The 27833-nt window shown below is 53.7% G+C and overlaps 11 protein-coding genes across 11 annotated transcripts; 7 read left to right on the forward strand and 4 right to left on the reverse strand.

Annotated features, from left to right (window-relative positions):
• Nucleotides 1-561: 561 nt before the first annotated feature.
• On the forward strand, nt 562-2032 carry PG997_012875 (DnaJ like subfamily A member 2; the record flags this gene model as incomplete). The annotated part of the gene is made up of 4 exons (XM_066817189.1): nt 562-604; nt 683-741; nt 803-1888; nt 1946-2032. The coding sequence occupies 4 exons, from the start codon at nt 562-564 to the stop codon at nt 2030-2032; spliced, it is 1275 nt and encodes a 424-aa protein (XP_066662881.1).
• A 929-nt stretch (nt 2033-2961) lies between these two features.
• PG997_012876 (60S ribosomal protein eL32) lies at nt 2962-3678 on the forward strand (the record flags this gene model as incomplete). The annotated part of the gene is made up of 4 exons (XM_066817190.1): nt 2962-3001; nt 3123-3247; nt 3371-3492; nt 3570-3678. The coding sequence occupies 4 exons, from the start codon at nt 2962-2964 to the stop codon at nt 3676-3678; spliced, it is 396 nt and encodes a 131-aa protein (XP_066662882.1).
• Nucleotides 3679-6082: 2404 nt separating this feature from the next.
• Nucleotides 6083-6724, forward strand: PG997_012877 (uncharacterized protein; the record flags this gene model as incomplete). Its single annotated transcript, XM_066817191.1, has 1 exon — nt 6083-6724. The coding sequence occupies one exon, from the start codon at nt 6083-6085 to the stop codon at nt 6722-6724; it is 642 nt and encodes a 213-aa protein (XP_066662883.1).
• A 2687-nt stretch (nt 6725-9411) lies between these two features.
• Nucleotides 9412-9638, forward strand: PG997_012878 (uncharacterized protein; the record flags this gene model as incomplete). The annotated part of the gene is made up of 2 exons (XM_066817192.1): nt 9412-9543; nt 9591-9638. The coding sequence occupies 2 exons, from the start codon at nt 9412-9414 to the stop codon at nt 9636-9638; spliced, it is 180 nt and encodes a 59-aa protein (XP_066662884.1).
• A 912-nt stretch (nt 9639-10550) lies between these two features.
• PG997_012879 (uncharacterized protein) lies at nt 10551-12820 on the reverse strand (the record flags this gene model as incomplete). The annotated part of the gene is made up of 6 exons (XM_066817193.1): nt 10551-10714; nt 10771-11321; nt 11417-11930; nt 12006-12145; nt 12220-12597; nt 12654-12820. The coding sequence occupies 6 exons, from the start codon at nt 12818-12820 to the stop codon at nt 10551-10553; spliced, it is 1914 nt and encodes a 637-aa protein (XP_066662885.1).
• A 1608-nt stretch (nt 12821-14428) lies between these two features.
• PG997_012880 (uncharacterized protein) lies at nt 14429-15409 on the forward strand (the record flags this gene model as incomplete). The annotated part of the gene is made up of 1 exon (XM_066817194.1): nt 14429-15409. The coding sequence occupies one exon, from the start codon at nt 14429-14431 to the stop codon at nt 15407-15409; it is 981 nt and encodes a 326-aa protein (XP_066662886.1).
• A 918-nt stretch (nt 15410-16327) lies between these two features.
• PG997_012881 (uncharacterized protein) lies at nt 16328-18041 on the reverse strand (the record flags this gene model as incomplete). Its single annotated transcript, XM_066817195.1, has 5 exons — nt 16328-16428; nt 16590-16813; nt 16938-17428; nt 17493-17572; nt 17846-18041. 5 exons carry the CDS (start codon nt 18039-18041, stop codon nt 16328-16330), a joined length of 1092 nt encoding a protein of 363 aa, XP_066662887.1.
• A 686-nt stretch (nt 18042-18727) lies between these two features.
• PG997_012882 (cytochrome P450) lies at nt 18728-20666 on the reverse strand (the record flags this gene model as incomplete). Its single annotated transcript, XM_066817196.1, is given in 4 exon segments — nt 18728-19576; nt 19591-19984; nt 20066-20225; nt 20267-20666. 4 exon segments carry the CDS (start codon nt 20664-20666, stop codon nt 18728-18730), a joined length of 1803 nt encoding a protein of 600 aa, XP_066662888.1.
• Nucleotides 20667-21717: 1051 nt separating this feature from the next.
• PG997_012883 (oxidoreductase- FAD-binding) lies at nt 21718-23268 on the reverse strand (the record flags this gene model as incomplete). The annotated part of the gene is made up of 5 exons (XM_066817197.1): nt 21718-22147; nt 22232-22372; nt 22429-22722; nt 22841-23184; nt 23248-23268. 5 exons carry the CDS (start codon nt 23266-23268, stop codon nt 21718-21720), a joined length of 1230 nt encoding a protein of 409 aa, XP_066662889.1.
• Nucleotides 23269-24654: 1386 nt separating this feature from the next.
• Nucleotides 24655-26044, forward strand: PG997_012884 (uncharacterized protein; the record flags this gene model as incomplete). Its single annotated transcript, XM_066817198.1, has 3 exons — nt 24655-25248; nt 25287-25348; nt 25411-26044. The coding sequence occupies 3 exons, from the start codon at nt 24655-24657 to the stop codon at nt 26042-26044; spliced, it is 1290 nt and encodes a 429-aa protein (XP_066662890.1).
• A 565-nt stretch (nt 26045-26609) lies between these two features.
• PG997_012885 (uncharacterized protein) lies at nt 26610-27713 on the forward strand (the record flags this gene model as incomplete). Its single annotated transcript, XM_066817199.1, has 3 exons — nt 26610-26797; nt 26863-27066; nt 27131-27713. 3 exons carry the CDS (start codon nt 26610-26612, stop codon nt 27711-27713), a joined length of 975 nt encoding a protein of 324 aa, XP_066662891.1.
• Between the last annotated feature and the right edge of the window lie 120 nt (nt 27714-27833).

The raw sequence follows: 27833 nt of genomic DNA on the forward strand, positions 1-27833 counted from the left end.
TTAATTGAACCAGCGTACCTACCACCTACCCAGATTTCCACACTTACTTTTGCGTCTGGGAGACATGCATGTATGGCGGCACAAGCATTTGCGTTGCACGTGGAAACCGTAACTTAGCTCTGGCATATTCCTGTGCGATCTGGGCAGGCAGTGTTGCTTTTCTACGATGTTTTACCAGTCCTCATCTTCGTGTTGATAGTTTGTAGCAGATTCATGTCGTTCATTGATAGACTCCCTGGCAGTAGGTAGGCATCCAATTCAATGTTGCGCATCTGACAATGGACGAATTTGACCATCGGTCATGCCGGTACATCATTGTCAGTTTGGGAAGTACCGTACCGATGGCGTAGGTAAAAACGCTGGAAAACCGTGACTACCACCACCTGCCCCGCTAAATAATTTCTAACAAGTCCAACAAGGCCCAACACCCTGGAAATCCACGACTGCGGGACAACGTCTCCAAGACATCTTTTCGCTTTTCGTGCAAGGCAAACCGAATAGCCATCACTCTCTTGCGCTGTTCGCCTTGGTTTCTCTCCCTATTCGCAGCAAGACTCAGTCATGGACTTCCCAGGAGCGCAGGAAGAAGAGGTTGATCTCTACGGTAAATGTTCACCCCGCCATTGGCAGCGCGGGACGATCGCCGCATCTGCAAAATCAGTCATCTAATGCTTCTTCGCAGAGCTCCTCGAGATCGACAAAAATGCCAGCCAAAACGACATCAAGAAGGCCTACCGAAAGGTAAACTATTCACTTGATCTTGCATTTGCATTGCTACATAGTTCTGACCTTCCGCTTCCAGCTCGCACTGCAACACCACCCAGACAAAGTAAGCGAAGAACTCCGCGAAGAGTCCGAAGCCAAATTCAAGAGTGTTTCGCAAGCCTACGAGATCCTCAAAGATGAAGAGAAGCGCGCTATGTACGACCAACACGGCATGGCCGCCTTTGACCCCTCAAGGGGCGGCGGCATGGGCCCAGAAGTAGATATCAACGACATTCTGGCGCAGATGTTTGGTATGGGCATGGGTGGCCCCGGTGGCCCCGGCGGTCCTGGCGGGCCTCGCCGGCCCAGACGCGGCGCCGACGAGGAGTCCAGGTACAATGTCACATTAGAGGATCTCTACAAGGGCAAGACGGTCAAGTTCGCTGCCGACAAGCAGGTTCTCTGCAGCACTTGCACTGGAACAGGAGGAAAGAAGGATGTCAAGCCGCAGACTTGCGAGAAGTGCAAGGGTAACGGTATGGTGGAGGCGTTCCGTCAGATCGGCCCCGGCATGATGACGCGAGAATCCGCCATTTGCGACAGATGCGAGGGCTCCGGCAACTTCTTCAAGGAGAAGGACCGCTGCAAGAAGTGCAAGGGCAAGCGCACCGTCAAGGAGCGGAAGCCACTCGAGATCTACATTCCCCGGGGATCGATGCAAGGAGAGCGCATCGTCCTAGAAGGCGAAGCTGATCAGCTGCCCGACCAGAAGCCGGGTGATCTCGTCTTCATCTTGGTAGAGGAGCCGCATGACGTTTTTCACCGTATTGGAAACGACTTGTCGGCCGACCTGGAGATAACGCTCGAGGAAGCCATCTGCGGGTTCTCTCGTGTTGTCTTGGCCCACCTTGATGGCCGTGGTATCCAGATTAGTCATCCCAGAGGCAAGGTTCTGCGACCTGGCCAAGTGCTCAAGGTTGAGGGTGAGGGTATGCCCTTGAAGAGGGGCGAATCCAAGGGTGATCTCTACCTGATCGTTAAGATCGAGTTCCCCGAAGATGGCTGGCTCAAGGATGACATCGAGTACGAGGGTCTTCGCAAGCTTCTGCCTGGCCCGCCTGAGCCTATCAAGGCTGAGGAAGTTGATGATGTCGAGTACGATGACGATGCTGATATCGAAGATGTAAGTTGACCTACCCCACCACTCTTCGTGTCGTTGCCAAAGCTAACGCAATACCAGATGGGTGCTCAATCTGGCGATCCTCGATACCAGAGCGAGTGGGCGGATGAGGACGATGAGCCGCAGGCTCAGTGCGCGCAACAGTAATGAGTTATGAGACATGAGAATATTTACATGATGGGCAGAGAGATACCAACCAAGGGCCGGAGTAGCCCATGGATGGTCCTAGACGGCATGACTGTCTGGTATGATTAGAAAACGTCGGTGGACCGTTGGATGTGTCATTCTTCATCGGCAGGGGTATGCTGGGATTTGGCAGAGCGAGTTGTAGACCAACATTGCGAACATAGATCTGGTATGCCCCCTGGGCTTTTCGTATATTGAGAACCAATCATCTCCTCATCAAGACGGTCCCGTCCTGCAGCTCGATGTTAATACGGGAGAGGCAACGTTTCGAGGGTATCATTAGTAAAACGAGCTTCTGATAGCAGCAGTAAGGAATTCAGATGCGGCGGAAATGCGAACATCCAACAAGGTGTCTATGTCTCTACCACATGTGTACCCCAGACATAAGTCATCTTTCACCCTGCCTGTTGATGGAGGACATGCAGACCTATTTGTAGCTACCCCCTTCTTCCTCATCCACTTCCATGGAAGCGAGTGACATAATTGGCGAGTCTGGCCTCATTTAAGACTGGACTCTAGTTCAGCCGCAGGGGCCCCACTCCCTTTGGCCTTTCCTGCTACCAGCCACACTGCCCACATGCAGCCAAATTCCCACACCACTGCAAAAAGCCCTAGGTACGTACCTTTGACGCTCGAGCCAACCAACCAAGCCCCACGGCCCGGAAAAATCAGGCCTTCGGAAGGGCAAAATTGGAATGTGTGTATCAATTTTACAGTGGCTCTGCCTTTTCGCGATAATTTCTGAAGCCAGTCTACCACACTCTCACCCCCCAACCCGACACCTACTAACCATCCAGGACAAATCCCCATAATCCGTCAAGGTAATTGCCAAATCTCTGCCGAAGTTCTCTCACACTAGAATTGGACCTTTGTTCTAACAACTCGTCAAGATGGTTGCCGCCAAGAAGCACGTTCCTATCGTCAAGAAGCGTACGTCAATCCGACCCCTCGATCTTTTTTCCCACAGCGACGAAGCACGCCATCTCGTGGCACCTACTATTCGCGCGAAAGGCAGTCGGGAACATGGAAATTGACAGGGTTTTTTGAACAGGAACCAAGACCTTCAACCGCCACCAGGCCGACCGCTTCAAGTGCCTCGACCGATCATGGCGCAAGCCCAAGGGTATTGACAACCGTGTCCGAAGACGGTTCCGTGGCAACACCCAGATGCCCTCTGTACGTTGATCCGTATCGCGACATCTCCGACTTGGATCGTAGTTCGGCATTTCGAGTCGGAGATCCGCGACATTCTTGGATTGAGTGGGATTTTTTTGCTGACCGGTGGACTTCTTTCCACAGATTGGTTTCGGCTCCAACAAGAAGACCCGCCACATGATGCCCTCCGGCCACAAGGCCTTCCTCGTCCAGAACACCAACGATGTTGAGCTTCTGATGATGCACAACCGCACCTACGCTGCAGAGTACGTCAAACGCGCCCCGTCAATCAGCTGCTGGACAGAGATGGAATCTGGGGATATCATACTGACTAGCCCTGCAGGATCGCCCACAACGTTTCGTCCCGAAAGCGAATCGACATCATCGCCCGCGCCAAGCAGCTGGGCGTCAAGGTCACCAACCCCAAGGCCAAGGTGACCACCGAGATCTAAAAAACGGTTTATTTGTCCACGGTTGCGGCGACTTCGGGGTCCGGTTGATTTGTTTATGGCATTCATTGCATGCAGGGAAGGGATTTGCTCTTATGGTCTACGGACAGCTACGAGTTAGCATGCACTCCGTGCTAGGAAATGAAATACTACTGCGATGACAACAAACGATACCTCACGATACTCGGTTCGGAAAACTCCCTCCCAATGTGACATGGTCTGCTCTCTTTCATGATGGGGCAGCCAATGTGACATGGGACTTGTCAATTTCTTTTCCCCGACGAGACTACGATGTGACCACCATCGCCCGAGGCGATTGGTGCACATTTTGAGCCCCAATGGCTCGGCGGCGAAGACAACCAATTCGGACGAGAGGGGCCTGGCTTCTCTAGACCATATGGCCGACTTCAAGGGTCCAATTGAAAGCCTCTAGTCCTCAATACGAATGTGTTTCACTGCATAACTGATGTGATCCCTGGCTTTTTCTGTCAATTGTTGGCCAGGTGGACCACATTGTTGGAATACTTTGACGGTCGTTGATTTGTGACATGGATTCATCGATGAAGTGGTCCTAATTGAGACTGATACCCATCAACGTAACACATGCGAGGGGCTTGATATCGCGCGAGTTTCTCAAGCACATAGACCTGGGGAAGCAGACTGTCGTTCGTAATTTTATGAAACTCGGCATCTTGGTGTACAATTGCCCGTCACTAGTAGCAGCAGCAAAGACATACCCACCCTATGCAGATAACCTCGACGCGAACGACGTACAGGCTAAGTAGGCACGGTCTTGTAGACAAAGCCGCCAGAGAACGCTTCATTCCGTCCTTCTGTATTACTGAGTCTTGAAGGACTTATCCCCATGGCAATTAGACGGGGTAATGTGTGTATGTCTAGTGCCTTCAGACATCAAATCCAATTCACGTGTTCCATCCTTGATGACCTTTATGGGATATACGATACGAATACTCAACCAAGAAGTGTAGTTCGTATTTCTCTATCATACGAACGCACCTTTGTCGTCACTTAGACCTGTCCCGACTTAGCATATAGATATGCCCTTCTTCCTCGCCAATGCATCATTCTCTATCGCCTGAATTGTGGTGATGATCCGAGGCGGAGAACCTCGATGCTGCAGCTGTAGGCAAGCCTTATTTGGGAGGTTTCAGTAGACAAGGAATGCGATTTATCTTGATGTTCAGTGTATGGCTCAATTTGATCATTTTGCCTGGAGTGTGCATGATCTGGGACCCGAGCCGTTTATTTCTGTCCACAAGAAAGTTACGTCTTACCATGGTTCGAGTGTTCAACTGGCGTGCGGATTCTGGGGGCAATTAACGGTTTAGAGTTACCAAGCCGCGGGCGACTCGATTCCATTGTTTTTCTCGGGTCACTAGCAGAGGCAACCACATACCAGAACCTGCTTGCTTTGGAATATATCGACCTTTTCCAGTTAGGCTGCCATTTTGTGAATGATCCAACACATTGATACATACCTAGGCATTATAGGTCAGCAATACCTACACGTTGCTGATCAGAGGTTCTCGAGTATAGTCCTGGACTCTTAGATTGATACACTCATGATTGCCCACCTTGGAGCGATACTCTCGGAACCTCGTACTCGATCTGGACCTTGAATATTCCTCAGACTAGAGTTTGTTCAATGCCAGGCACAGCCTACAACCTTCAACGGGCCAAGTGACTCAACCAAACACGGTCAATGGCCATTGTCTCGAGCTGGCCCATGGTTCGGGCCCTTTCAGCTGTAAGATCAATCAAGCCCAACCTACTGTCCCAACGTGATATTTCACTTTTGTTCCGACTGGCGAGTTCTGATAACTGAGGCCACAGGATTTCCAGGTACCTGGCTTACAGAGGGTGGTTGTTGGTTATTGCCATTACGAGGGGAGCAGAGCATCACAACGTCCTTCAGCACCTACGTACCTGCTTTACGTCCCCCAGACAGCCTTGTTTCTGCCTACGAACGTCCACAGCTCCCCTGTACAAGATACGAAATGCCGATGAACTTTGTTCCAACTAGACGTGAGAGTGAGTTAAAAGCCCTTCACACCCCCGGGCTTCAGAACCAGGACAGGCTCCTCGGCTGGCTCGTAGGCATCTCTGACAGTCAAGTCTTCCATCACCTGGCTCGGGTCAGTTAATATGGCATAACCTTATTTCTGGGGGAGTATATATACCCTAGATCCTCCAGCACCGGTTGTTCTTTTTCTTTTTCCAACCCGTCAAACATCAATCATCTGTTCCATATCTACACTGTCACTTTACATTGATACCAATATCTCCAACTTGGACGTTTGGTTTTCAACTACTTCACACTCCACTCTTCTATTTCTTGGCTAAACAGTCTTGCAACTTCTACAATTTCTATTGAGAGCCAGTCATCATGGCTTACACCCAACAACTCTCGGGTTTCAATCCCGTCTCTACTTCAACCGCCTCCAATACCAGCGAGGTCGGCCTGGCAAGCAACAACATCCAGCTGCCTACTGAAAACCATACATCTGGCGTTCTACAAATAGCCACAACAAACCAGCAAGGTAACGCTACTCAGACAATCAACTGGTGGCAACCACCTTCAGACTTTTCAGATTCTCAAGAATTTCAAGACGTCGATATGCAGGACTGGGACAGCTGTGACGTTCCTGAGCTTGATGGCGATGCCATGTCAATCAGCTCTTTTAATGACCAAGATTGGGATCCCACGGAAATAACTCCTCCGGATTCCCCAATGGATCTAGATCCTAACGCCACATCCAATGGGAACAACAACACTGAACTGATGAACATTGATACCCCAAGCCACCAGCTCAGCTTCTGGGACCAGATGGACGAAGATTATAAAATGGACATGGACTACATGGTGGTCGACGCAGACGGCACCTTAGATACCAACAGGATGGCACCTATTATTTCTCCTCCTTATCCTCGCGGACACCCTGTACTTCGTGCCCTTGATGTGGACACCGAGGTGGACGAGGAAGGTGACATCCTCATGAAGCCCACCCTGTCCAAACTACATTACTAGGAGTCTACACTCCAACCCGTGGCACACCCATTCCAATTGGCGGGTAACAATCACCACAACACATTACATCAAGGGAGGGCATCACCAAACATCATCAAACGCCCACCCGCACACATCTATACGATGAAACTTATCATTGGATACACCTTCTCGAATTCGAAAGGTATCTGTCGCCATCCTACTGCACACTGGGCTACTAGCTCATTCAATCATTGCACAAGTCTGCTTTGATCACTTCGGTGGAACGCTTGGGTCGGTGACCACCTTGTTGGAGTCTCACTGTACAATCGGTTGCTTGTTAGCGTTGAATTGGCATTGGATTGGCATTGATGGGACTGAGGCGTTGGGGAGTTATGTTGACATTTTCTTGAGAGATACCCTGGGGAGACACATCTAATGAGGCAACCTTTTTACAAAAATCATTCAATCGCTTGATCTCAACTCCCAAGCCTGCATTCTGAATGATGTAAAATGGGCTCAAATTGGGTAAGGCAGCTGCTTCAATTGCGTGTTTTAGTTGTCTGTCCCCACACTGTACGACATGTCGGTCTCTTCACGAGCTGCTACTTCCTTGTTTAATTTTACTTGTAGAATGTGCCTATCTAGCAGTTACCTACCCAGCTGTCCGTGTTTCTTGGAAGATCCAGAGGGCCCGAGGTTTCTACCCGGCGAAACTGATGCGAACTTTGCCAATCGATACTGCTACCCCGTGTCTTGATCTGGATCAACGATCTGTTATAATTATACCCAATCCCAATTCGTCTCGTCCAAATGGGCCTGCTCTCATGTCGAATCGTTTCCAAATTACCCCTGTCTCCTTCTCCACCGCGCTTAAGACGGACACGCACTGGCTGGCTGTAGTAAATTGACGATGCCAGTGTCATCGGTTCACTCTCCTGGTTGATTTCGACGCGGGTAGGTCGAAACCTTTCGACCCACGACGACTGGTACAGCAGGCAAAGATGAACCCCGGCCACGATAATCCCGGTTCCCTATCCCGACATTCCTACTATTGGCGACCTCATGGAAACCGTGCCTAGCCACCATGTCTCAGTGTTTTGGGATTGAGAACGCATCCTTCTGCCGACACGATGACAAAACCCTGATCCCTTCTTGGAATCTTCGCCGATTAGCAAGCCCGGAGAAGAGGTTCGAGGAATATTCAAGCAGTATGCCGCCATCACCGTTATCGGGGATGACAAGGAGGATTGTGGTCCGCTCAAGCCCAGCACCGCAGCACCAGCGGGCAAAAAGGACGAGAATTCGAAGCCAGCCAACTTCGATCTTACCAGAGCTTATGCAGCCGTCACACCATCCCCCCCTCCCATCCAACGCCTATCCCCAGGTGCTGTTATTCACTCTCAAGGGGTTCATCGATACAGGGCTGGCCGAGCGGGACATACAGGGGGTCCTGAGCTGCATGGTCCACCAAAGCGACGGATCGGCCGGGAGAGGGCACTTGGTCAGAGGCTCCCAGGCGTGACTGTTACCATTGCACCAATCGTTCTACTACCGCTTTGACCCAGGCTCGAACCCGGGGGTTGACTTCGAATTATGTCACGGCCCGACACAGACACTCTAGCCAACTGCACCAAGCCGCCCCAGCGGGCAACGGACGAGAATTCGAAGTCAATCATCTTCGACCTTACCAGAGCTTATGTATCCGTGACGCCCCCATCAGTCTGAGATCCCGTCCTTGGCGAGTTCTGCCGATCTACGATCGCCGAGGCCCTGCTACCGTTAGTGCTTCTGGTCTTCCGCTTCGATATCCTTTCAAAGACGCTCTGGGTTGCCCCTCAAGTACCGATTCATCCCAGACAGAGACCACAAAACGGTAGACCAGGACATGGAGCTCCAGTCCACACCGGAATCTGATGTACGCAGCGAGAGTTCATCTTGGTTGGATCAAATCAGAAAGAACAAAGACGGTCGGCACCATTGACGCTTTGATACCTTATCTAACACTCGTTTCATTTTGCCCGTCAACATAGACTGATTATTAATACTATGGTCGATTTACCATCGAAATTGAGTTGTCATTGAGGGACACATATGTATAGGCTCAGCACGGGAGAGCGCCAGAGAGAGATGCATCGAATGACATTGGCTTCTAGAAAGTAAAAGCGGAAGAACACGACATTCTTTGTTCGAAGGGTCTTCTGGGCAGCAGGGATTATCCAACTTGTCACATCTCATACTCGAACTCCAGACGAAACCACGTGGGTCATGCCGTGTAGTTTGAAGTAGCAGCTGGAAATGTCTTACTACCTCGGTGATCCCAAACAGCACTTCATGCTCATCGGGCCAGTGACACTTGGCCACTTTCAATTTCCCAGATAATACTGTAGTATATGATAGGAATACCTGCGAAGAGTGAGCTATCAGCATTCCAAAGTTATTTCGAAATTGTATCGTAGTCAGCCAGTTCCAATTGTAAGGTATGCAAGGCACAGGAAATGGTTGGAAAGGGGCAAAAGAACACCAATTCTCCGACGAGTTTGTGGCATATAAAGGCCACAAGAGGTCGGATCTTCGTGCACTTCACACATCCAAACATTGTTCGGAGCTTGCTCTACATTCCACAACACATTCCATCATTCTCGTATATATTTGCTCCCGAGACGATCTTCGCCCCCGTCACGAGTTATAATTATAACTTCAGCAGCCTACCCTCTTCAGTTGAAGGCATGGGTGGTACTGAAGGCACCACCTCGAGTTCTGGAGATGATGGTGGACGTAGTGGCTACGACGTTACCCGGGCGGCTACCGTGGGCGCCTCGACCAAGTTTGAATTCTTCGTGGCGTTCGGCATCATGATGGTACGTATTTCTTCGTTCTTTCCGGAGCACCCGTTTTATATTTCCAGGGCGTTGACGACTTGGAGTGTGTGGAGGAGCTAGAGATCAAGATATAGCAGAGGCAACACCAGAGCGCATAGAGCACACTCCTCAAGGGCACGTCACTAATCAGATTGCTTTATCTGTTTGTGCAGATGTTCATCTCGTCCACATTCCGTCTGATTGATGCAGATATTGGAGAATATGGCTGGGACGATCTATAATGGGGGATCACCAGGACCCAGACCTGGTTCTTTCCGTCGCGGAGGTAGTCTCTTGGGCTGAGGATGTGGGCGCGGTTTGCTACGGTTGGGGGCTTGGTAGACCGAGGAGAAGTGGACTTGGTTGGGGGTGGGTTGGATACATAGATATAAGCGGAGACAGCTGAGACTGACATAGCGTGGCCAGCTTCAAGCCTGACGTATCTCCATCTTTACATATCCTATCTTGGACGGACCTGGCTGTGCCAAGGCCACTGAATATCACGAGCGCCCTTCCCTGAAGCCATGCCCGTCTTTCCTGGTCGTTCCTGGTCATTGATTTTAAGTTGGAAGGTTCCGCACTTTTTCGTTTCTGGGCTAGCGCTGACCAGAGCGGATAGCGGATCGAGTGACCCACCAACAACACCGCTTCCATCGATTTTTCGAGATCGCCAAATTTCTTGGACACACACCAACTTGTCCCGCTTTGGTGTTGACCCCACCGTCGACTCAGCCCTCAGGAATCGCTCCCGGGCCTTGCGCTAAGGGATCATACATTGTGTCATGACTGCAAAATTCGAGTCTCCTCCTCTCCGACAAACGTGATTCAGTGCCATGCGACGTCTTTGGAGCGCGGCTCAGTTGAATTCGAATTGACACCTTTCGGTGGTCGTCGACGCGAACCAAGAAGCATTCACGACCCTGCAAGAACCCTGCCATTTGTTGCAAATTAAGTCTGGCTAAAAAGTCATTACGATTAAGGTATCCTAGATTCCAGATTCACCACCCTTACGACCGCTTCCACGGCTGCGACCACCGATTGACCGGAGTTGTCGGCGACACAATATCCGACGATGCCTCCAGGCCCTCTGTACCCACAGTCGAGACCGCCGGCGACGGAGGTGACGGTCGATCACTCACTGACACCCTGTCCGGCTCAATATTACGCGAGGCTGGCGACGAGCCAGTGCCAAAGGGGGACACTCGATCCGAACCCGTTGTGTTGGACCGGGGGGCTGGCCCAGGTGGCTAGCCCCCGAGAGCTCGTAGTAGATGGGGTCGGGCTGCTCTACAGGGCCGCTCGCATTGCTCCCGCCAGTCGTCTGCTGCTGCGACTGCTGCTGCTGCGATGATGAGTCACCGTGGAGCTGGTAGATCTGGGGCACGTCTCCGTCGAGCTCCGGCGCCGAGGGATGCCTGATTGGAAGCCCGCTGGGCACATGCGAGTTGTGCACCGGGCCCTTCAACATGGACTCGTCCGGCTCGGGCTCTGCCGCCGCATATGAGGCCTTCGTGCGCTGCCGTCGCCTGAAGAAGAGAATGGCGGCAATGATAAGCGCCAAGGCAGCCACAGCCCCGACCACGATTCCAGCTATAGCACCACCGCCGAGTGACGACTTTGAGTGCCCTGATCCAGGATCGGATTTGGATCTGGATCCGGGATCCCCGCTTTCCGAGGAGTCTTTGCTCGTGATCGTCACGATGTTCTCATCGGAACCCTCGACCCAGGTGCACGACGAGACGTTGAAAACGCCGCGCTCGTAGTCGGCAGACAGATAACTATTGACAGTTGGTGGTCAGCGAATGCGACCCCTGAAGTTGCAGTCCCAGTCTCGGACTCGGACCGGAAGGGAAATGCACGGGCAACTACTCACGCCTCTTGAAGAAATGTCCGACCCAGTGTGTATTGCGTCGCGTTCGCAGCGCGCTTCAGTGGGAAGTAGTAGCTGGTGTTCCGCACCTTTGGGTATTCGGCCTTGAGGTCGAATGCGGCGTACGGTAGCACGATTCTCACTGTGTCTCCGCCAGATTTCACATCAGACAGCCGGAAGGTGACCTGCGCATCCGAATCCAGCAGTTGCGTATGGTGTGACTCGTTCACCAGGTACAGGCCGCTGGCATCATCCAGCGTGAGGCCGAAGGCTTTCTCGAAGGCATCGCACGCGCTCTGCGGCAGCCATAGGTTCGGATCCGTTGAGTCGATGAATATGTCGATGGGCTCCGACAGGAGGGTGTCGGACGTCGACCCACCGCTGTAGCTTACGGATTGGAGGACGACCACAAGATCGCGCGTGAGGTCACGGGCCATGGTGAATGATACCGAGTTCTCGCTGAAGCGCGAAGTATCGTAGCCCGAGAAGATGAGCTGGCCATATACCTGCTTCAGCCCTGTCCCAAGCAGTCAAGATCTACTGTTAGCGATCCAGGAGCATCGGCAAAGTTTTTCTGTTCATGGCTGCTTACGGTAACGAGCGCCAGCAGTGTAACTCCAGCTCAGGCTTGGGATATGCCCTTGGTCTTTGAGCGTGTTGAGGAAAGAGGGGGCTAACTCATTGCTCAAGGATGTTAAGTTCACCGGCTGACCATTCAGTCCGAAGATACCACTTGAGTGACACTGTGTTAGCCCTGATGCCTTCAATCGTGGATGGTGGCCTTCGCTAAGCCTTGCACGACTCACAGGTAGAAGGGATCTGCTGTTGCAAAGCCAGCGACAGTCTGGTTCTTCAGAACCGGACCCGTGAGACCTACTGCCAGGTCATCCAAGCCGAACTGCGCAGGCTGAGAATACCCCAGGTTTGCTTCGAGGCCCACTTGGCCATCGTTGATACCGTATTGACCAGCATCTACCCAAGTCGATGAATCTTTGGGGTTGAACAACGTGCCCCTGGATACCGCACAGTTGGGTGGCACATCCGCGAAGACTGATGAAGAACAGCCGAGTTCTTGTAGAACGACCATTGACTGGGGCGATGCCGTGGACACCAGGACTCTGACATCCTGTTCAGGGGTGCCTACTCGAACATGGAAAGTACTCCATGGCCCATCGTTGCCCTCGCTGTTGTCGCATCAGTATTGGAGCTCTGCAAAGAAAGGGGATTTCGAGTTATTCACAAGTATTGGCTGGGCCCTACCACCAATGGCTTGGGGAATTCGTCGTCTCTGGGTATGCGTGGGCGACGTGTGCTGGCTACACTGACTCCGTCGGCTCCGTCGAGTGCCAAGGATCCCAGGGCCCAGGAGAGTACGACAAATATGCTATTCGGCGCATTGAGCAGCATGTCGAAAATTTTGCGACCGTCAAGATTTGCAATCGAGCATGGCGAACACGCACATGAGAAAGACAATGTCAACTGCTTGCCCCGATGATTCCTATGGATTGGAGCGCAGAGCGGCAACGACAGGCCGAGAGGCATGGACTGGCCTCCGGAGTGGATAAGGCGATCGACAGTCTTGGCTACTGGGGCACTTTTCCTACTCCATTTCGTCTCCATTCGGATCGCGTCAATTTGATTAGCCCAGGTGTGGTCCCAATTCAGGTTTTTCCAAAATTGCTAATCCTATTGCGACGTTGCTGGCCGTCACGTCATGGACAACTGTTCGACCCCTGTAACGCTCGCTTGCTCGGTTCCTCGTTACCGTCCAGCCCAATGAGGGCGACGAGTTGCTGGTAATACCGAGGAATCCCTGCCCCTTAGTGCCCGCTCGTTGGCCGACAACCCGCCTAGCCTCTAGACCGCTGTAGCTCTCTTTCCTCTTGGGGACGGTGGTAAGTGCGGCATGACGGCATTCCCACGCAGGAACAAAATCTCCGCCCAGGTAAATTGCCTGCATCCCATGAAGGCCTCGCTTAGCGGCCAAATGCGACAGACAATATCGTTCGGTTGTGGTTGGCTGTGTGCCATGTCAACATCGCGTCAGCTCGGCAGCCACAGACGTGCGTTGAAGGATTTGCATATTGAATGCCATTAATAATTCTCGTCCCTCTTCTAGCTCTGTTCTGGTCTGCTCTGCCATCCCATCGTCTGCCTATCTTCAACTCTCGTTATTGTTCATTGTTGGGTCACGCTCGTTTCGGTGCCATTGGATAGTATAAGCGACGAAAGCATATCGGTCCTCCTGCATACCCCAATTGCGCCTAACATGTCCGCCTCAAGACTATCATCCCTCGCAGTGGGATTGCTGGTGCTGGGCGCAGACGCTTCTTATAGTGAGTGAAGCGCAGCGAACTATCACTTCAAGAGTGTCCAGTCACTAACATAACGAAGGCGTCCACCCACAACAGCCCCCGCCGTTCCAAAACGTATCAACTGCCGAGCAGCACTCGACAACGCTATCAACAGCTGCTTCTCATGTATACACAACACACGAGACCAGCAAGGGCTACAGCGCTGTGCCAGTGTCGTCGCAGAGCACGCTAGCAACGACGCTGACTTCGTACTGCACCAACACTACGATCAGCACGGTGATCAAGACCAGCACTAAGCACACCACATCACACGCCAATGTCACGGTGCCTCATTATACCATCGTTCCCACAACGAAGAAGACCACTATTCCAGTAACCATCACCGAGACACCGACATGCACGACTACGACCCCACCTCCTGTTATAACTCACAACTCCTGTGACCAGACTTGCAGCATGTAAGTATCCGACTGCACGCTCAATGCATCAATATGGACGATTGCTAATACCACTCCTAGGTCCGCCGGCACGGTGAACTTGTTCTTCTGGCCCACCAACAATGACTTCACATACCCCCTACTCACGTTGATACGGCGCTGGGCTACACCTTGTATGTCTATTCCCTACTTGCAACGAACGAGCCTCCTGCCTAGTATGCGTCACTAACGCTCCCCTCAACAGCACGTCCCCGTCGGTGTACATGCTGATCCCCACCATCTACGGCACCAACACGATCGACGGCGCCACCGTGCAGCCCACGGCCACGAGCGCCATCTGGGCCTTCGACCTATCCGAGGTCTCCACCATCGTGGGCGGCACGGCGACGCAGCAGCTCTCCCTGAGCGACCTCGGCACCGACTGCCCACAGACGGCCGAGGCGTCCGCCATTGCCACCATGACGGACTCGCGCTGCGACCCCATCCTTGCCGCGCCCGACAAGATCCGCGCCTGGGCCAGCCCCTGCGCCGCCTGCGACCGCTTCGGCCTCTTCGATCCTCCCTACGCCATCCCCACCGTCACCGGAGGTCTCGTGCCCACCACGGCCGTGCAGCCGCCGCCGCCGCCTCCCGCGCCTACTACCACCGTGGCACCGGCACCCACTACCGAGGCGCCTGTGCCGCCACCTACCACTGAGGCACCTGCCCCGACCACCGCAGCGCCGCCGCCGAGCATTACCTCGGTCGTCACCACCGGCCCGGCCGGCGTCGTTGCCGTCTACTACGAAAACGGCAGAGCGATCGCAACCTCCACCCTGGCTCCTCCCCTGGCGCCGCCGAGCACCGCGACCGCAGCTCCCACCTCTGCGGTGGAGACTGCGCAGCCTACCACGGACGCCGGGCAGCCTGCCCCGTCCGCTACGTATGCTACTTCTGCCGTCGAAAGCAGTAAGCCCACCACGGACGCTGGCCAGCAGCCTACCCCGTCGTCGGCTACTACCGCGTCAGCCGGCGAGTCGGACGGATCGTCTCCGTCCGCCACCACACCCGCGGCATCGACCAGTGCTACGGATGGCGTCTCCTCCCACTCCGGTGGTGACGGCCGCGGCCAACCAGATGAAGTCTGGTGTCGTCGGTCTGATTGTTGGTGGCCTTCTCATGCCATTTTTTATAAACGTTTAAAGATTTGGTTACTGCCTATACCCATTTATAAGAGAACGGATGTAATGTGTTTTCGAATTTAATTCTGCATAATGATGGATGATGATCATGAAACATTTAGGTAGCATAATTAGCTGCACATATTAAACAAAGTCACGAACATATGAGACCACACAAACCCTGTTTACTGCTGTGATACAAGTATCTATTTGCAGGCCAGAGTGATGTGATACAAGAGCTGTTGTAGGCGTGCAGTGCGATGCGTGCCAATGCCAACGACAAAGGGGTTACGGAGGTTGTCGGTTGATCGGGCAAAGCAATCAGAGCGTACAACAGGTAGACTCTTGCCAGGGATGACTCAGCAGGATGACACACGTAAGTGCCGACATGACGCAACGTTGCTCCAGAGGTAAATTACAGTGTCGCATTTCTGTTGTTGAGTATGATTGCAGACGCAATCTAGTCTCATACGTATAAGACGGATTTGGCGTTTCTTCAAAGGAGATTCACAACCCAGCAGATCGCGCTCAGCTATCATAGTTAGCTGGGATTAAAGACACGGCACAGGCGATATTTTATTCTATCACGTAACGAGAAAGATGAGAATTTATCCATCCACTGTGTCTATTGCAGCAGTCGGTATATGTGATGCTACAGTATTAATTCCATAAGGTCATAATATAATCGAACCTTCACCATCAGAGTGGTTCACAATAGCCTGGGAGGCACAGCTACACATATCCTTTTGCTGTTCGTTCAATGCAGGGGAGGTAGTAGATCTAAATAACATCAATCTAGTGTGGTGCCGCTACCGCTGGACAAACGGGCCGGATGGCCCCAATGATCGCAAGTACTGCAAGGAGAGTACTAGCCGGTGAATAACGCTCATTATATACGCATTACAGCCCGGCAGACATAAAAGGACTAGAAAAGGAAAAATACCACCCCGAAGGAACACGATCGAAATAGATACGTGATCCCCATCAACCAAGCTCACTCTTTTACACCTCGTGCTCGATCCTTGGGTGGCCGTTACCGCCAAAGTTCTTCCCAACACCCCCTCGCTCCCGTTTGTGGACTGGCTCGCGCGCATGTTCTTCAACTGGACGTGGTAGCTATAATCTGCCGATGTCAGGTCGTTGAAAGTAGAAGTAGTCCGCCCATTGTTATTGTTCTGGGTATCCATGGTAGCATTGTCATCATCATCGCCTTGCCCCTTGGAAGAGGCAACGCGGGAGCGCTGGAGGTTGCGGATGAACTTACGCATGCCGGAGAGGGTCGAATTGGGTACCCGAGGGAGTTGCGGCGGATCTGCGGGGGCTGTGGGCGGCGTCGCACCGCCGTGATGCGGACCGTGCGGGCGATCCGGAGTTAGATTGGCGGAGCTCTCGCCCCCGGCACTACTGTGATGGGGCGAGCGCCGGGCACGGATCCAGGAGCTGAGGACTTGCCGATGTTCGTAAGGCGGCCCACGAACTGGACCAACACTACGGGCATAGAGAGAGCCACGAGACCGACGTTTATCTCAGTCATACTGTTCGTCGTTCATGCCCTGTTGTCTCAGCTCCAATCCAGCCATAGGATGCCTCAAGACAGTCGCGGGGAACTCACCAAGTGGCGTAAATGGGAACGAGCGTCCACGAGAAGTCCGAGGTATCCTGGAGGCCGGGGGTTTGCCGTAAGATCAGATTCGTCAGGCCGGCACCACAAGCAAGCAGCCCCGTCAGGAAGATAAAGCTAAGGCCGACTTTCCGCCGCTTCGAAAGCCGCAGCTGGGGGACCTGCTGTAGCGGGATAGCCAAGATGTAAAAATCGGTGAGGACGCTAAAGTAGGCACCCGCGGTAACCAACTTGGGCGCAATAGCACCACACCGTTTCATCGTATTCGGGTCCAGCCAGCCGTGCTCGCTCGGCCAGGGGGCGCAGGCTACGATGTCGATGATGATATAGGCCACGCAGAAGGTGGTGACGAGGGCGATGCCCACCCAGACCATGACTTTGACGTGCGTCACGGGGCGGAACAGGCGCCGGTAAAAGAGGAAGAAAGACACCTTAATTAGCGTATTGCAGATACGGAAGAATGTCGAGTCAGCCAGGGAGGCCTGTGTAATTAAATCCGGTCAGACTGGTGTCGAGGCGAAACGGGCTGGCTGTTGGCACACATACCTTCGCATAGAATAGGTAGCGACGGAGGTTTACATCCCACAAATGAATCCCGAGTATACCGCCTCCTGGCATATCGCACACTGGACGGACGGCTATTAGCCTAGGAGATGATGAGGTTCATGGGTATTTATCCCAGTAACCTACGTCGGAGTACGAGGCCAGAATATGCAAGCGTACATATCTGAGGCCAGTCGGAACAACTTAGTGCCCCGTAGGTGAGTGTGTAGATGTAGCACTGACCGTGGCGGCAATACAGAACCCTGGTTCGTGGTATTCAGTCAGTCAGCTGCGGCTCCCGAAACGCAGAGTAATAAAGTGCAAGTACGTAGACAAAACCGGAGAAGAAAGCCTACAGTCATCTATGCCAAAGGAATGAGTGACTCGAGTTCGGGTGTAGATTCGAGACGAAGTAAATATGATGGTCAAAAACGAAAGCACCGAGATGGCGATAACTAATTGGTAGGACCTCGACTCGGGGTTCACGAAGTTGGACTTGTGACCTGGCGGCGGTGGCCGGAGCGGAGTAGTATCGAGATAGCCGTCGTCCATGATGGCTTGATCTGGAGGTTTGTATGACGGGTATGCCAGGGAAGGCCTATGAGACAGGCAGGCATGGGATGATGGGATGTCCGGACTCTTAAGAGCTCGACAAGCAAGCGATAACAATAAACGCCTGCGAAAGACAGAGCAGGATAGTACATAATGAATTTGATTCAATGACCTAGTCTCATCTGCCGATGCCACTGGTCAGATGGGATGGATGGGTGGGTGTGGGTGGTGGGTGGTAGGCTTCCCGTCAGTTCGCATTTACTCAAGTCTTGGGTACATTCTTGTGTCACCCCAAGCCGACTCGACTGATCGACAAGCCTGCCTGCCCATGGGAGCCGTTGGTGAGGCTGCGACCCAATCAGAGAGAAATACAATGCATATGCCACGTCCAGCCCTACACGTAATCAAGCATTGGCCATCCTCCTGTCTCCAACTCCCTGTGTTTCCGCCCGTCCTAACATATGCACACTGCATGTTGGTTCGCTTTTTTAAATTGGTGTCTCCGGATTCTGCCCATGTCTACCTTTGCCACTGTCGATCATCGCTTCCCCGTCAGGATAGAGAGGATAACACCCAACAACATTGGGAGCCGGATTTATGCTAAAAATAGTTCCCCACGTGGTATTCAACATAAGGAACAAATGATACTCTACCCCTGCAAAGTGTTGTCACTGATCATGCATGAGCTAATCCCGATCCTCTCGCCTAACAAACTCGATACCCACCTCGTTTGGTTGATTCATCTTCAGTAGGAACTCGAAGTTAACATCGTTCACACAGGCCTGGGCCCTTTCTCTGGCACGCTCCGCACTATCGCCCGGCCGCGCCGTCACGCGCACACGGTGAGAGCGGAACAGGTATGCCAACACCGCCACCGTCTCAACTTGGGAGAACTTCCTGCCAACGCAGTACTGTGGCCCCTCGGACCATGGGAAGAAAGTGCCCTTGCGTGGACTCAGCAGAGTCTCCACCTGCCGCTCTTCCCCGCCGCCTATCTTCTGAGGCTGTTGCTGTTGTTGTACGATCCAACGTGAAGGCTTCCATGCGTAAGGATCGCTCCAGTACTGCGGATCTGTCTGCACCCCTAACAACAACGGGAATATCTCCACGCCCGGCGGGATGGCCAGCACTTGGTCTCCTACTCGCAGCGCCTGCGTACCCCTGGACGTCACCACCTTAGGCACCCCCGTGATGGGCGGGTAGAGCCGCAAGGTTTCCAGCACCACGGCCTTACAACGCTTCAGACGTGGGAACAGCAAAACGTAGCCCTGCCCCTTTTCCTTTTCTTCCTGCGTGGGTAAGAAGACCTCGCAGATCTCCTCGTACAGCCACTCCTGGACCTCAGGATATGCGGCCAAAAGAACTAGGGCAAAGGAAAGGACATTGGAGGTAGTATCGAGGCCGGCAATGTTGATGACGAACGTGTTGCCCAGGACCTCGTCAACCGAGAGACCGCCCTTTCTGCGACGCTTGGCATTTGCTTCTCCCATGGAGGCGGAACCAGTACCTGGGCTGTTGCTCAGAATCCTCCCGGCCTCTTCAAAGGCACGTACAAGAGAGGTGATGGTCCCCCGGTCCCTTCGCATCCTTGGTGTAGGGCGGTCAGATCGTCCGCCACGACCTGGGCCATAATCGTCCTGAGAGATGTGGCTACTTGTCCGATGTTTCGTAGCTTTGTAGGAACCCACGAGCCAGTGAGTAGACGGTAAGGTATCATCATCAAAAGGATCACATTACTGTGTACCACGGAGAGGGCGTCTCGGTATGACTCAGTCTTACCACTAGGCCCTTGCTGCTTCATACCATTTGAACCTTGGAGGGCAGAGGGCTCTCGAAACGCTGTTGAGGCCAGTACATTGAGCGAGAGAGTCTTCAGATCGTCAATCAGGCTCAAGACAGTCATCGCACCATCCGACCGGGTCGTCCACTGGTGTAGCATTGCCCTTTTTCATGGATGGGAATCAGTATTGCACACAGCTCCACGCAGCAGATATAACACCTGAAAGCATCTCTTCTATACATACCCGACTTGTTTGAGTGATTCATCCCAGACCATTCTCATTGTTCCTTCGTGGAATGGCGCGGCCATGGCCTTACGATGGCGAGGCCAGTCGTCGAGCCCAACTGTGAAGACGGAGGGCCCGTAGACGGCTAACATCTCTACACCAAGAACAATGTCAGCAGCTTGGAAAGTTGATAATGGACAGGGGGATTTGCAAGCCTACGATATTTGCGAGTAGGCCGAACGAAGTCCCGCCACCGTGAGAAGATGTCTTGGATGGCGTCGGGGTCGGAGAAGTGCATGTGGATCCCTCCCGGAGACACGAGGGCCCAGACGGGCCCAAACAACGTCCCCGGCCTGCTCTTCTCCAAAAAGTGCCAGTTTCGGTTGGAGAACCGGACGAAGTTGGGATAGCGACTCCATGGGAACGGCAAGCAGGCAAGGGCTTTTTTCCACACCAGGGGCTGGACCACCACCCAGAGGTTGTTGTTCACATCGAAGGGGATGCGCACAAGGGGAACCTTGAGAGCGCGCGCCTTTCTAACGTTCATCTCCAGGCACACCACGCTCCAGACCATATAGGCGAACAAGCTTGATGCTAACAGCACTGCGGTGGTACTCATTGTGTGCGATGGCCAAGGAGAATTGACCTGATCATACAGAAGGGAGTAAGCAATTTTCAACAGTGAAGTTTGTTCCAGCGACGTTGCCGCTCGTCAACTGACGTGTCCTTGGTCGCCTGTGTATGTCAAGCGCAGTCGGCGTCGTTGGGTCTGAGGGCCTTGGAGCAGTCGCCAAGGTTCCAGACATGCTATTTTCGTTTTCGGTGTGGCAAATGCTGTGTGTGTTTGGCAGCCTTACTTGTAGCACCCTCGAAGACCATCCGACCCAACCCACAGACAGACACACGCTGGCCGGTGAGCTGAAGCAAGCATGATGACTGCAGAAAACCAAATGGCGATCTTCCCACCCTCCTACCTTCACCGCCTGGGTTGCATTTTCGGCATTCCTGCTCGTTCGGCCTCGTATTTCCTCACCTTGGGTTTCGTTGGTGAAGTGGTGTCTTGGTTTCACACAAGATTTGTTGGTTGGCCTGGTTCACTTGTGTTTATATAGGTTTCCACGCACTCGTATGACACCACTGGCAGGCTGAGAGATGCATATGCATGTAATCAATAGTCTGTCATGTTTGTACCGGTAGTTAACCTGGATTCAAGGCCTGGCGGCCTCGGTGAATGATACACAGTAGCATGAGTCGGGTAATTTATCCGGGCTTATTTTCCAACCTGACTAATTCATACACTGATTCAAGCGAATGGTTATGAATGTGAGAATTCACGCATCCACGATTTGTCAGGGTCGCTTAATGCAACCATGAGCCCAAAATTGCGAGCGATTGGGGGCGCGGGGGCGAGGGGGCGCTACGGGAGTGAGACAAGAGACAACACAACTGGGCAACAGCTTGCATATTCGGGGGAGGACTCCTAATTGGACGAGTCTCTCAAAATGCTCGGTCGGTCATATCGGATTACACTAAGCTAACGGTCAATCCTACCAGCTGAAAAGATACATGTTTGTACTTGTCGTTACTTTCGAGTCCGAAGCTTAGAGGCGCCCCTTTTGGCACCACCGGGGAGTTTAAAGCCCCCAGGAGCAAGCCTTGTGAATACTCCCTTAGGATCGTAGCCCTTCTGTACATTTCTGAGCCTTTGGATGCTCTCTTCCCCGTAGCTGGCGACCGGGTTCTGCCATGGTGCCGCGTAGTTGAGGTAAAGATAGGGGTCTAGCGCGCCTAGTGCGCCAAGCTCTCTCAATAGAATCCACCAAGGCCCTTAGAGCGCGGTCAACCTTTCCGTCGTCACTCGACTGTTTATACGTGGCATCCAGTAAGAGTATCATGAGCGCCCCGCCCTGCCTCCCGCCTAGCCCAAGTGCGTTCTCCTCGCTGTGCCGCGCGTAGAAGGCGGGCGGGAGCGGGTCCATGACCAGAGCCCAAGTAATGCCTTCGACGCCCTGGACCGAGGCAGTACTAGCATTCCACACCTTCACCGTCGACTGGAGGGCCTCGGCAGTAGGTACAATGGTGAGCGTGGCCCATGCCTGCCTGATACCAACGGCCAGTATGTATTAGTAGTCAAGCACGATACAATCGCCGAAAAAGCGCGTGTCATCGGAGGACGCAACTTACCGTAAGCCGATCATCTGCAGAGCCTCCGCCTCCTCCAAGATGCTAGATAAGTCGGTAACCCGCATCGTGCTGTGAAGCGAGGGTATCGCCGACAGTCCACGAAAAGCCGCCGGATCCGGCTCCGGTTTCGTGTACACCATACTGTTGACAATATTCGACGACGCGCCCCCTGACCACCGGCACCACCGCCTACGTACGCGAACGAAGCGATGAGCGAAGAGTAGACGTCGTAGGTCTCGGGTGCGTTGCTAAAGTCTTCCAGGGCTGCGATCTCGTCGTCGGCGCGGGAGATGTCGTGGTAGACCACCCCGCCCCAGAACTGGCCGGACCCCCTTTCCAGCGCAAAGGTCTGCAGGTCGACCCGAGTGACGACCCCGAAGCTGTTCCCGCCACCGCACAGGGCCCAGCGCAGGTCCGGGTGCTCGCGTCGATTGGCGTGCACCACAATCCCGTCGGCGGTCACCACCTCAAAGCCGACGGCGGTGTCACAGCTCCAGCCGTGGCGGGGCCCGAGGTAGGAGATGCCGCCGCCAACGGTCAAGCCGCCGACGCCGACGCCGGCCGCGCGCGCCCGCGACGGTCAGATGGAAAGGGGCTAGATAGGAGTACACGGCGCCCCAGGCCGCGCCCGCTCCGACCTGGACACTTCGCTGGTCTGGACTGAGCTGGACACCGCTGAGATGCCGCAAATCGACCGTCACGCCGGCATTGATGTTGGACGCCCCGGCCACGGTCGAATGTCCGCCGGACCGGATGGTGAAATGACAGACTTCTGTCGACGTTGTGAGTATGCGTATAGCGGCGGAGACATCTTCGGTGTTCTCGGGCGATACGATGCACAGAGGAGTCACCTCTGACTGCTGCGAGGCGAAGTATGATGCAAGCGAGGCATTGTACTCTTGGCTCAAAGGGAATGCCACTTTGCCAGCGAGCGAAGCTGACAAGGCCAGGCACTGATATGTCCCATTGTCAGCCTTAGGAGATCGTCGTTGAGTCGGTCATGATAAAAGTCTTACACATGTTCTTAGCCTACCCATCGCTTGAGTTATCATGGGTTCCGATAGGCAATGTATTCACTAGTGGAATCCAGGAGTTCGCCGTCAAAATCTACACTAGAGCTCTTCGTAACCTTTGCTTCTATCGTGGCATCGAACTATATAATCCCCGTTTCCCAGCCGCAGCCGCAATCAAGCGTGTTCCGAAACGCTGACTGTAGTTAGCACCAGATATGGTACCCGAAGGATCGAGAAAGTACTAATGGTGACAATTGTTCTGAGATCGCTTTGGTATGACACACATCGATATTTGATACCTTGTATGGACTGGAACACCCAGGTGGTGATTATGGCGTCACATCCGGCTTATCTGGTCTTGTCAGACCTCGAATAGCCCCATTGGTGGCCTCGTCCGGAGCAGGATGGGGGCTATCACAATGGTTGCCTAGTCCTGCAGTCAGCATTTCCCATTGGCAAAGACTGGTAGCTGGGATAGGGCTGACTGCATAACAATTAATTTGGCGTGGTATCTAGACAAAGCCCAGTGGCCCGAACGGCGTGGTCATGTACTGGCCATTTCATGTCAGCCCGAGGGAGTTGGTTGGCAATGCTGATTGAATCAGATGGTTTGGGTCTCCAACTTGGAAAGTCGCCACCCTACAATGAAACCTCGTTGGATGGCAACAAGACGTTATGTAACCCAAGACTCGAGGCAGGATTCGGGGCTGTTGCACAGGATCAGCCAACTTCGGATTGCTAACGTTGGTAGTGCCTTGCGAACCGTGGGTGCTGGCTGTTTGTTATTACTCTAGCAACGTGATTCAGTGGCTCTGTATGGCTTTTAAAGTCAGAACAATGAGCCCTTTCAGTTGCTCCAGCAATTCTGGATATCGCCCTCTAGCTATTTCCAAGCGACAGCAACCCATCGACAATCATGTGCCGCCCAGTAAATATGACTGTCTGCGAAGACGTTCTTCTACCACAGCTAGAAACCCAACGCCGTACTTTTCTAGTTTACCTAGCGATCTCTATGATACTTGTCTTGATGTTGATGCTTTGGCGAGTATGGAGGTTTACTTTAACCCCCTACTTTAACCCAGAGCTTCCTCAAGAGTTTCCCTACTGGATTCCATGTATGTATACCAAACCCCATTGATAGGCCCCGGGTAGACTAACTAAGCAACGTTTGTAGTTGTGGGTGAGTATGCTTGACGTCCGAAATAGGCGGCTATTCGGCATTCTCACGATAATTGCATGCAGGCCATGCCCGAGCATTCTTTCGGGATTCGAACGGCCTCCTAGACCGAGCCAGGTGAGTTCCCAATAGTACCCCTGAAGCCCACAAGGGCGCCCCTTGTGTCTTACAAACGATTTTGCAGGCGGCACTTCAACCACACGGAGGAAATATTTGCCCTGTCTATGCTCGGCATGACCTTTTACGTGGTTACCAGTGCCAAGCACTCGGCCGAGGTGTACAGGAACACGAACACGCTTTCCTTTGAGAACTTCGTGCAAGGGCTAATGAGGACGAACGGGAACACGGACCGCGTCATCCGGGTCATGTACGCCGCGCTGCCTAACAACAAGCCGGGTTTTCCCAATCCCCAAGGCGACTCCCTCGGTGTGCTGGCGCAGAAAATGCACATTCACCAGCTGCACCCGGGTGAAAACCTGGTCTCTCTGCAGAAAGCGGTGCAGGTCTGGATATCGGGCAACGTGACTATGCGCGCACTCCAGGAGACCTGCAGCTTCGCCAAGTCCAAAACGCCGTCGTCAATTGAGATGCCCGTCTACCAGTGGTGCTCCAACTACTTCGTGCGGCTTGGCCAACATGTCTACTTCGGTCAGACGCTGGACGACATCGGCCCCACGCTAACAGACGACTTCTTCGTCTTCGACGAGCTGATCTGGAAGATGCTGTACCAATACCCCTCCTTTCTGTCGCACGACATGTCCCGGCCCCGGACCCGCATAATCGCGTCGTTGAAGCAGTATTTCCAGGCACCCCGGCGCAACGGCGAGGTGAGGCGGCTTGGCTGATTAATGCCATGGAAGACGAGATGAGAGCGCTCGGGATCGACGATGAAGATCTCGCTGTTTTGGTATTTCATCTGTATTTCGCGTGAGTCTCCAAATAATCTTTTGTTCCCTGGAGACTATCTGACCATGGCATAAACATTACAGCATCAACACGAACACACGGAAAACCGTTTTCTGGCTCCTCACCTACCTGCTCCATAACCCCTCCTACCTGGAGGCATACCGGCAGGAGACGGGCCCCGCCTTCCAGGGCCACGACCTCGTGGACCCCCATTACATCCAGGACCCGGCCAAGTGCCCGCTGGTCGACGCCGTCTGGAACGAGACACTGCGGCTGTCCGGCTGGTCCGCGTCGGTGCGCCTCGTCACCCGGGACACCGTCATCGGGGGCAAGCGGCTGCGCGCGGGCCACCGGGTCATGGTGCCGCACCGCCTTCTGCACTTCGACGAGGCCGTGTTCGGCGCCGACATCCACGCCTTCTGGCCGGAGCGGTGGATGGCCAAGGGGGACGGGGAGCATCCGCCGGCCAACTTGACGCGGAGCCCGTCCTGGCGGCCCTTTGGCGCGGGCAAGACCATGTGCAGCGGCCGCTTCCTGGCGCGCTTCTCGGTCACGACGCTTGTGGCGACGCTTCTTCGCCGCTTCAACGTCGAGTTGGTCGGGAGTCCCAAGTTTCCCCGGGCGGATGAGGGCAGGCCCGTGCTGGGAATCATGTCGATTAAAGAGGGCGATGATTTCACCGTCCGCCTCACGCCGATGGAAAGCGTTTCCAATTGACATTCTTCGCTTACATAAGTTACTACCTGATAGAATTCAACAATACAAAAAACTTAGGACAATTGGTTTGCCCGTTATGCATTAGTACACCGTCCGTCCCACGTATCTTAGACCGTCGGCATACAATGTCTATAAATAGAAAGTGACACTTAAGGGTAAGGCTGTGTGTAACCATTGCGACGCGGGACGGGACTTAGCCTAAAGTGTACAACATGACTCAGACAAATGCAACAATCATATCGTAAGTCGGTGTATATATGTGAACCCGTTTCTGCCTGTTGTATAACCACACCTTCATCCTCCCAGCCTCCCTAAACTGCTGATTGCTGACCATTTTGAACAAACTGGGTCGCCAACCACGCGGGGGAGGCAAAACGCATGGACATCATGCATGTTTTCAAATCAACATCCATAACAAATAAAAAAAGCACACGTCATATCGCTTAAATCCGGGCTTCTGACCCCTCTTCACTTCCCTCATACTCGTCCCCAGCCTCCCCTACGGCCATCGCAGCCTCCCCACCACTCTCTGGGCCGTTGGTAAACTTAGTCGCAACAAACCAAAATGAGTTCCGTGAAGGGATCGATTCTCGTGACGGGAGCAAACGGCGGCCTCGGGAGCGCTATCGTGAGACAGATAGCCAAAGACCCGGAGCTGTTTAGGTACCATGGCCTCTACACCGTCCGAGATTGTCAAAACGCCCCCGTCGTTTCGTCCATCCTGGCGTCGGCTCCGTCGCACCCGCACGAATTGTGCTCATTGGACCTTACGAGCCTCGACAGTGTACGCCACTTGGCCAGAGATATTAACGCCAAAGTGGCCGCGGGCACATTGCCCCCATCCGAGCCCTTATCCTGAACGCCGGTTTGCAGGACTTCGGGAATCAGACCTGGAACGAGGACGGCCTGGACAAGGTCTTTACCGCCAACTACCTCGGGCACTGGCTCTTGACTCTTCTACTCCTCCAAAGTATGGCCAAGGAATCTGGACGGATCGTTATCGTCGGTAGCGAGTCTCACGAGTAAGTCTTATGAGTCATCCTTAACTGCGGCATAGAGAACTAAACCATTGTTCTGCCCTCCTAGTCCGCTTGACCCGAGAAACAGCGACAGCAGGGCATTCGTCGAAGAAAAGTACAAGATAGTCCTCCAGGAACAGGCCACCGTCGGCAAGATAGCTCGCGGCACGTGGTGCTCGGCCCAGGAGGACCCCTCTTTCCGCCCCGCGTTCCGGCGTTACGGGGCCGCCAAGTTGTTCCTGGTCATGATGGTGCACGAGCTACAGCGACGGCTAGACCGAAACGCCTCCCTCCGCGACGTGTGCGTCCTGGGCGTGGACCCGGGCCGCATGAGCACGGGCATCGCGCGCCAGGCCCCCTGGGTCATCCGCGTCCTGATCACGCAGGTCCTCTTCCCGCTGCTGGCGCTGCTGATGCCCCGGGGCAACGTGCGGACGACGGCCGCCTCGGCCGCCCATGTCCTCGAGGCCGCCATGGGGTCCGGCGCCGGGCTCGGCGAGCGCCCCAAGGCGCGGTACTTTAACGGGCTGGAGCCGTGGGAGACGAGCGCCGAGGCGCGGGACGTCGTCAAGCGGGATTGGGTCTGGAAGGAAAGCGTACGCGACGCTCGCTTGGTGGGAGGAGAGACGGTTTTGGAGGACTTTCTTTAAACTAGGTTAATATCAGGGACTTCGTTTTAGTAAATAATGTTGATCTAGTGATGAGTTTCACGTCAACAACTGGGCCCAGTGACCCTCTTAGTCGCAAGGGCTGCCTGAAAAGTACTGACG

Source organism: Apiospora hydei, assembly GCF_038363865.1.
Source record: "Apiospora hydei strain CBS 114990 chromosome Unknown utg000009l_segment0_segment0, whole genome shotgun sequence".
NCBI classification, from domain to species: Eukaryota; Fungi; Ascomycota; class Sordariomycetes; order Amphisphaeriales; family Apiosporaceae; genus Apiospora; species Apiospora hydei.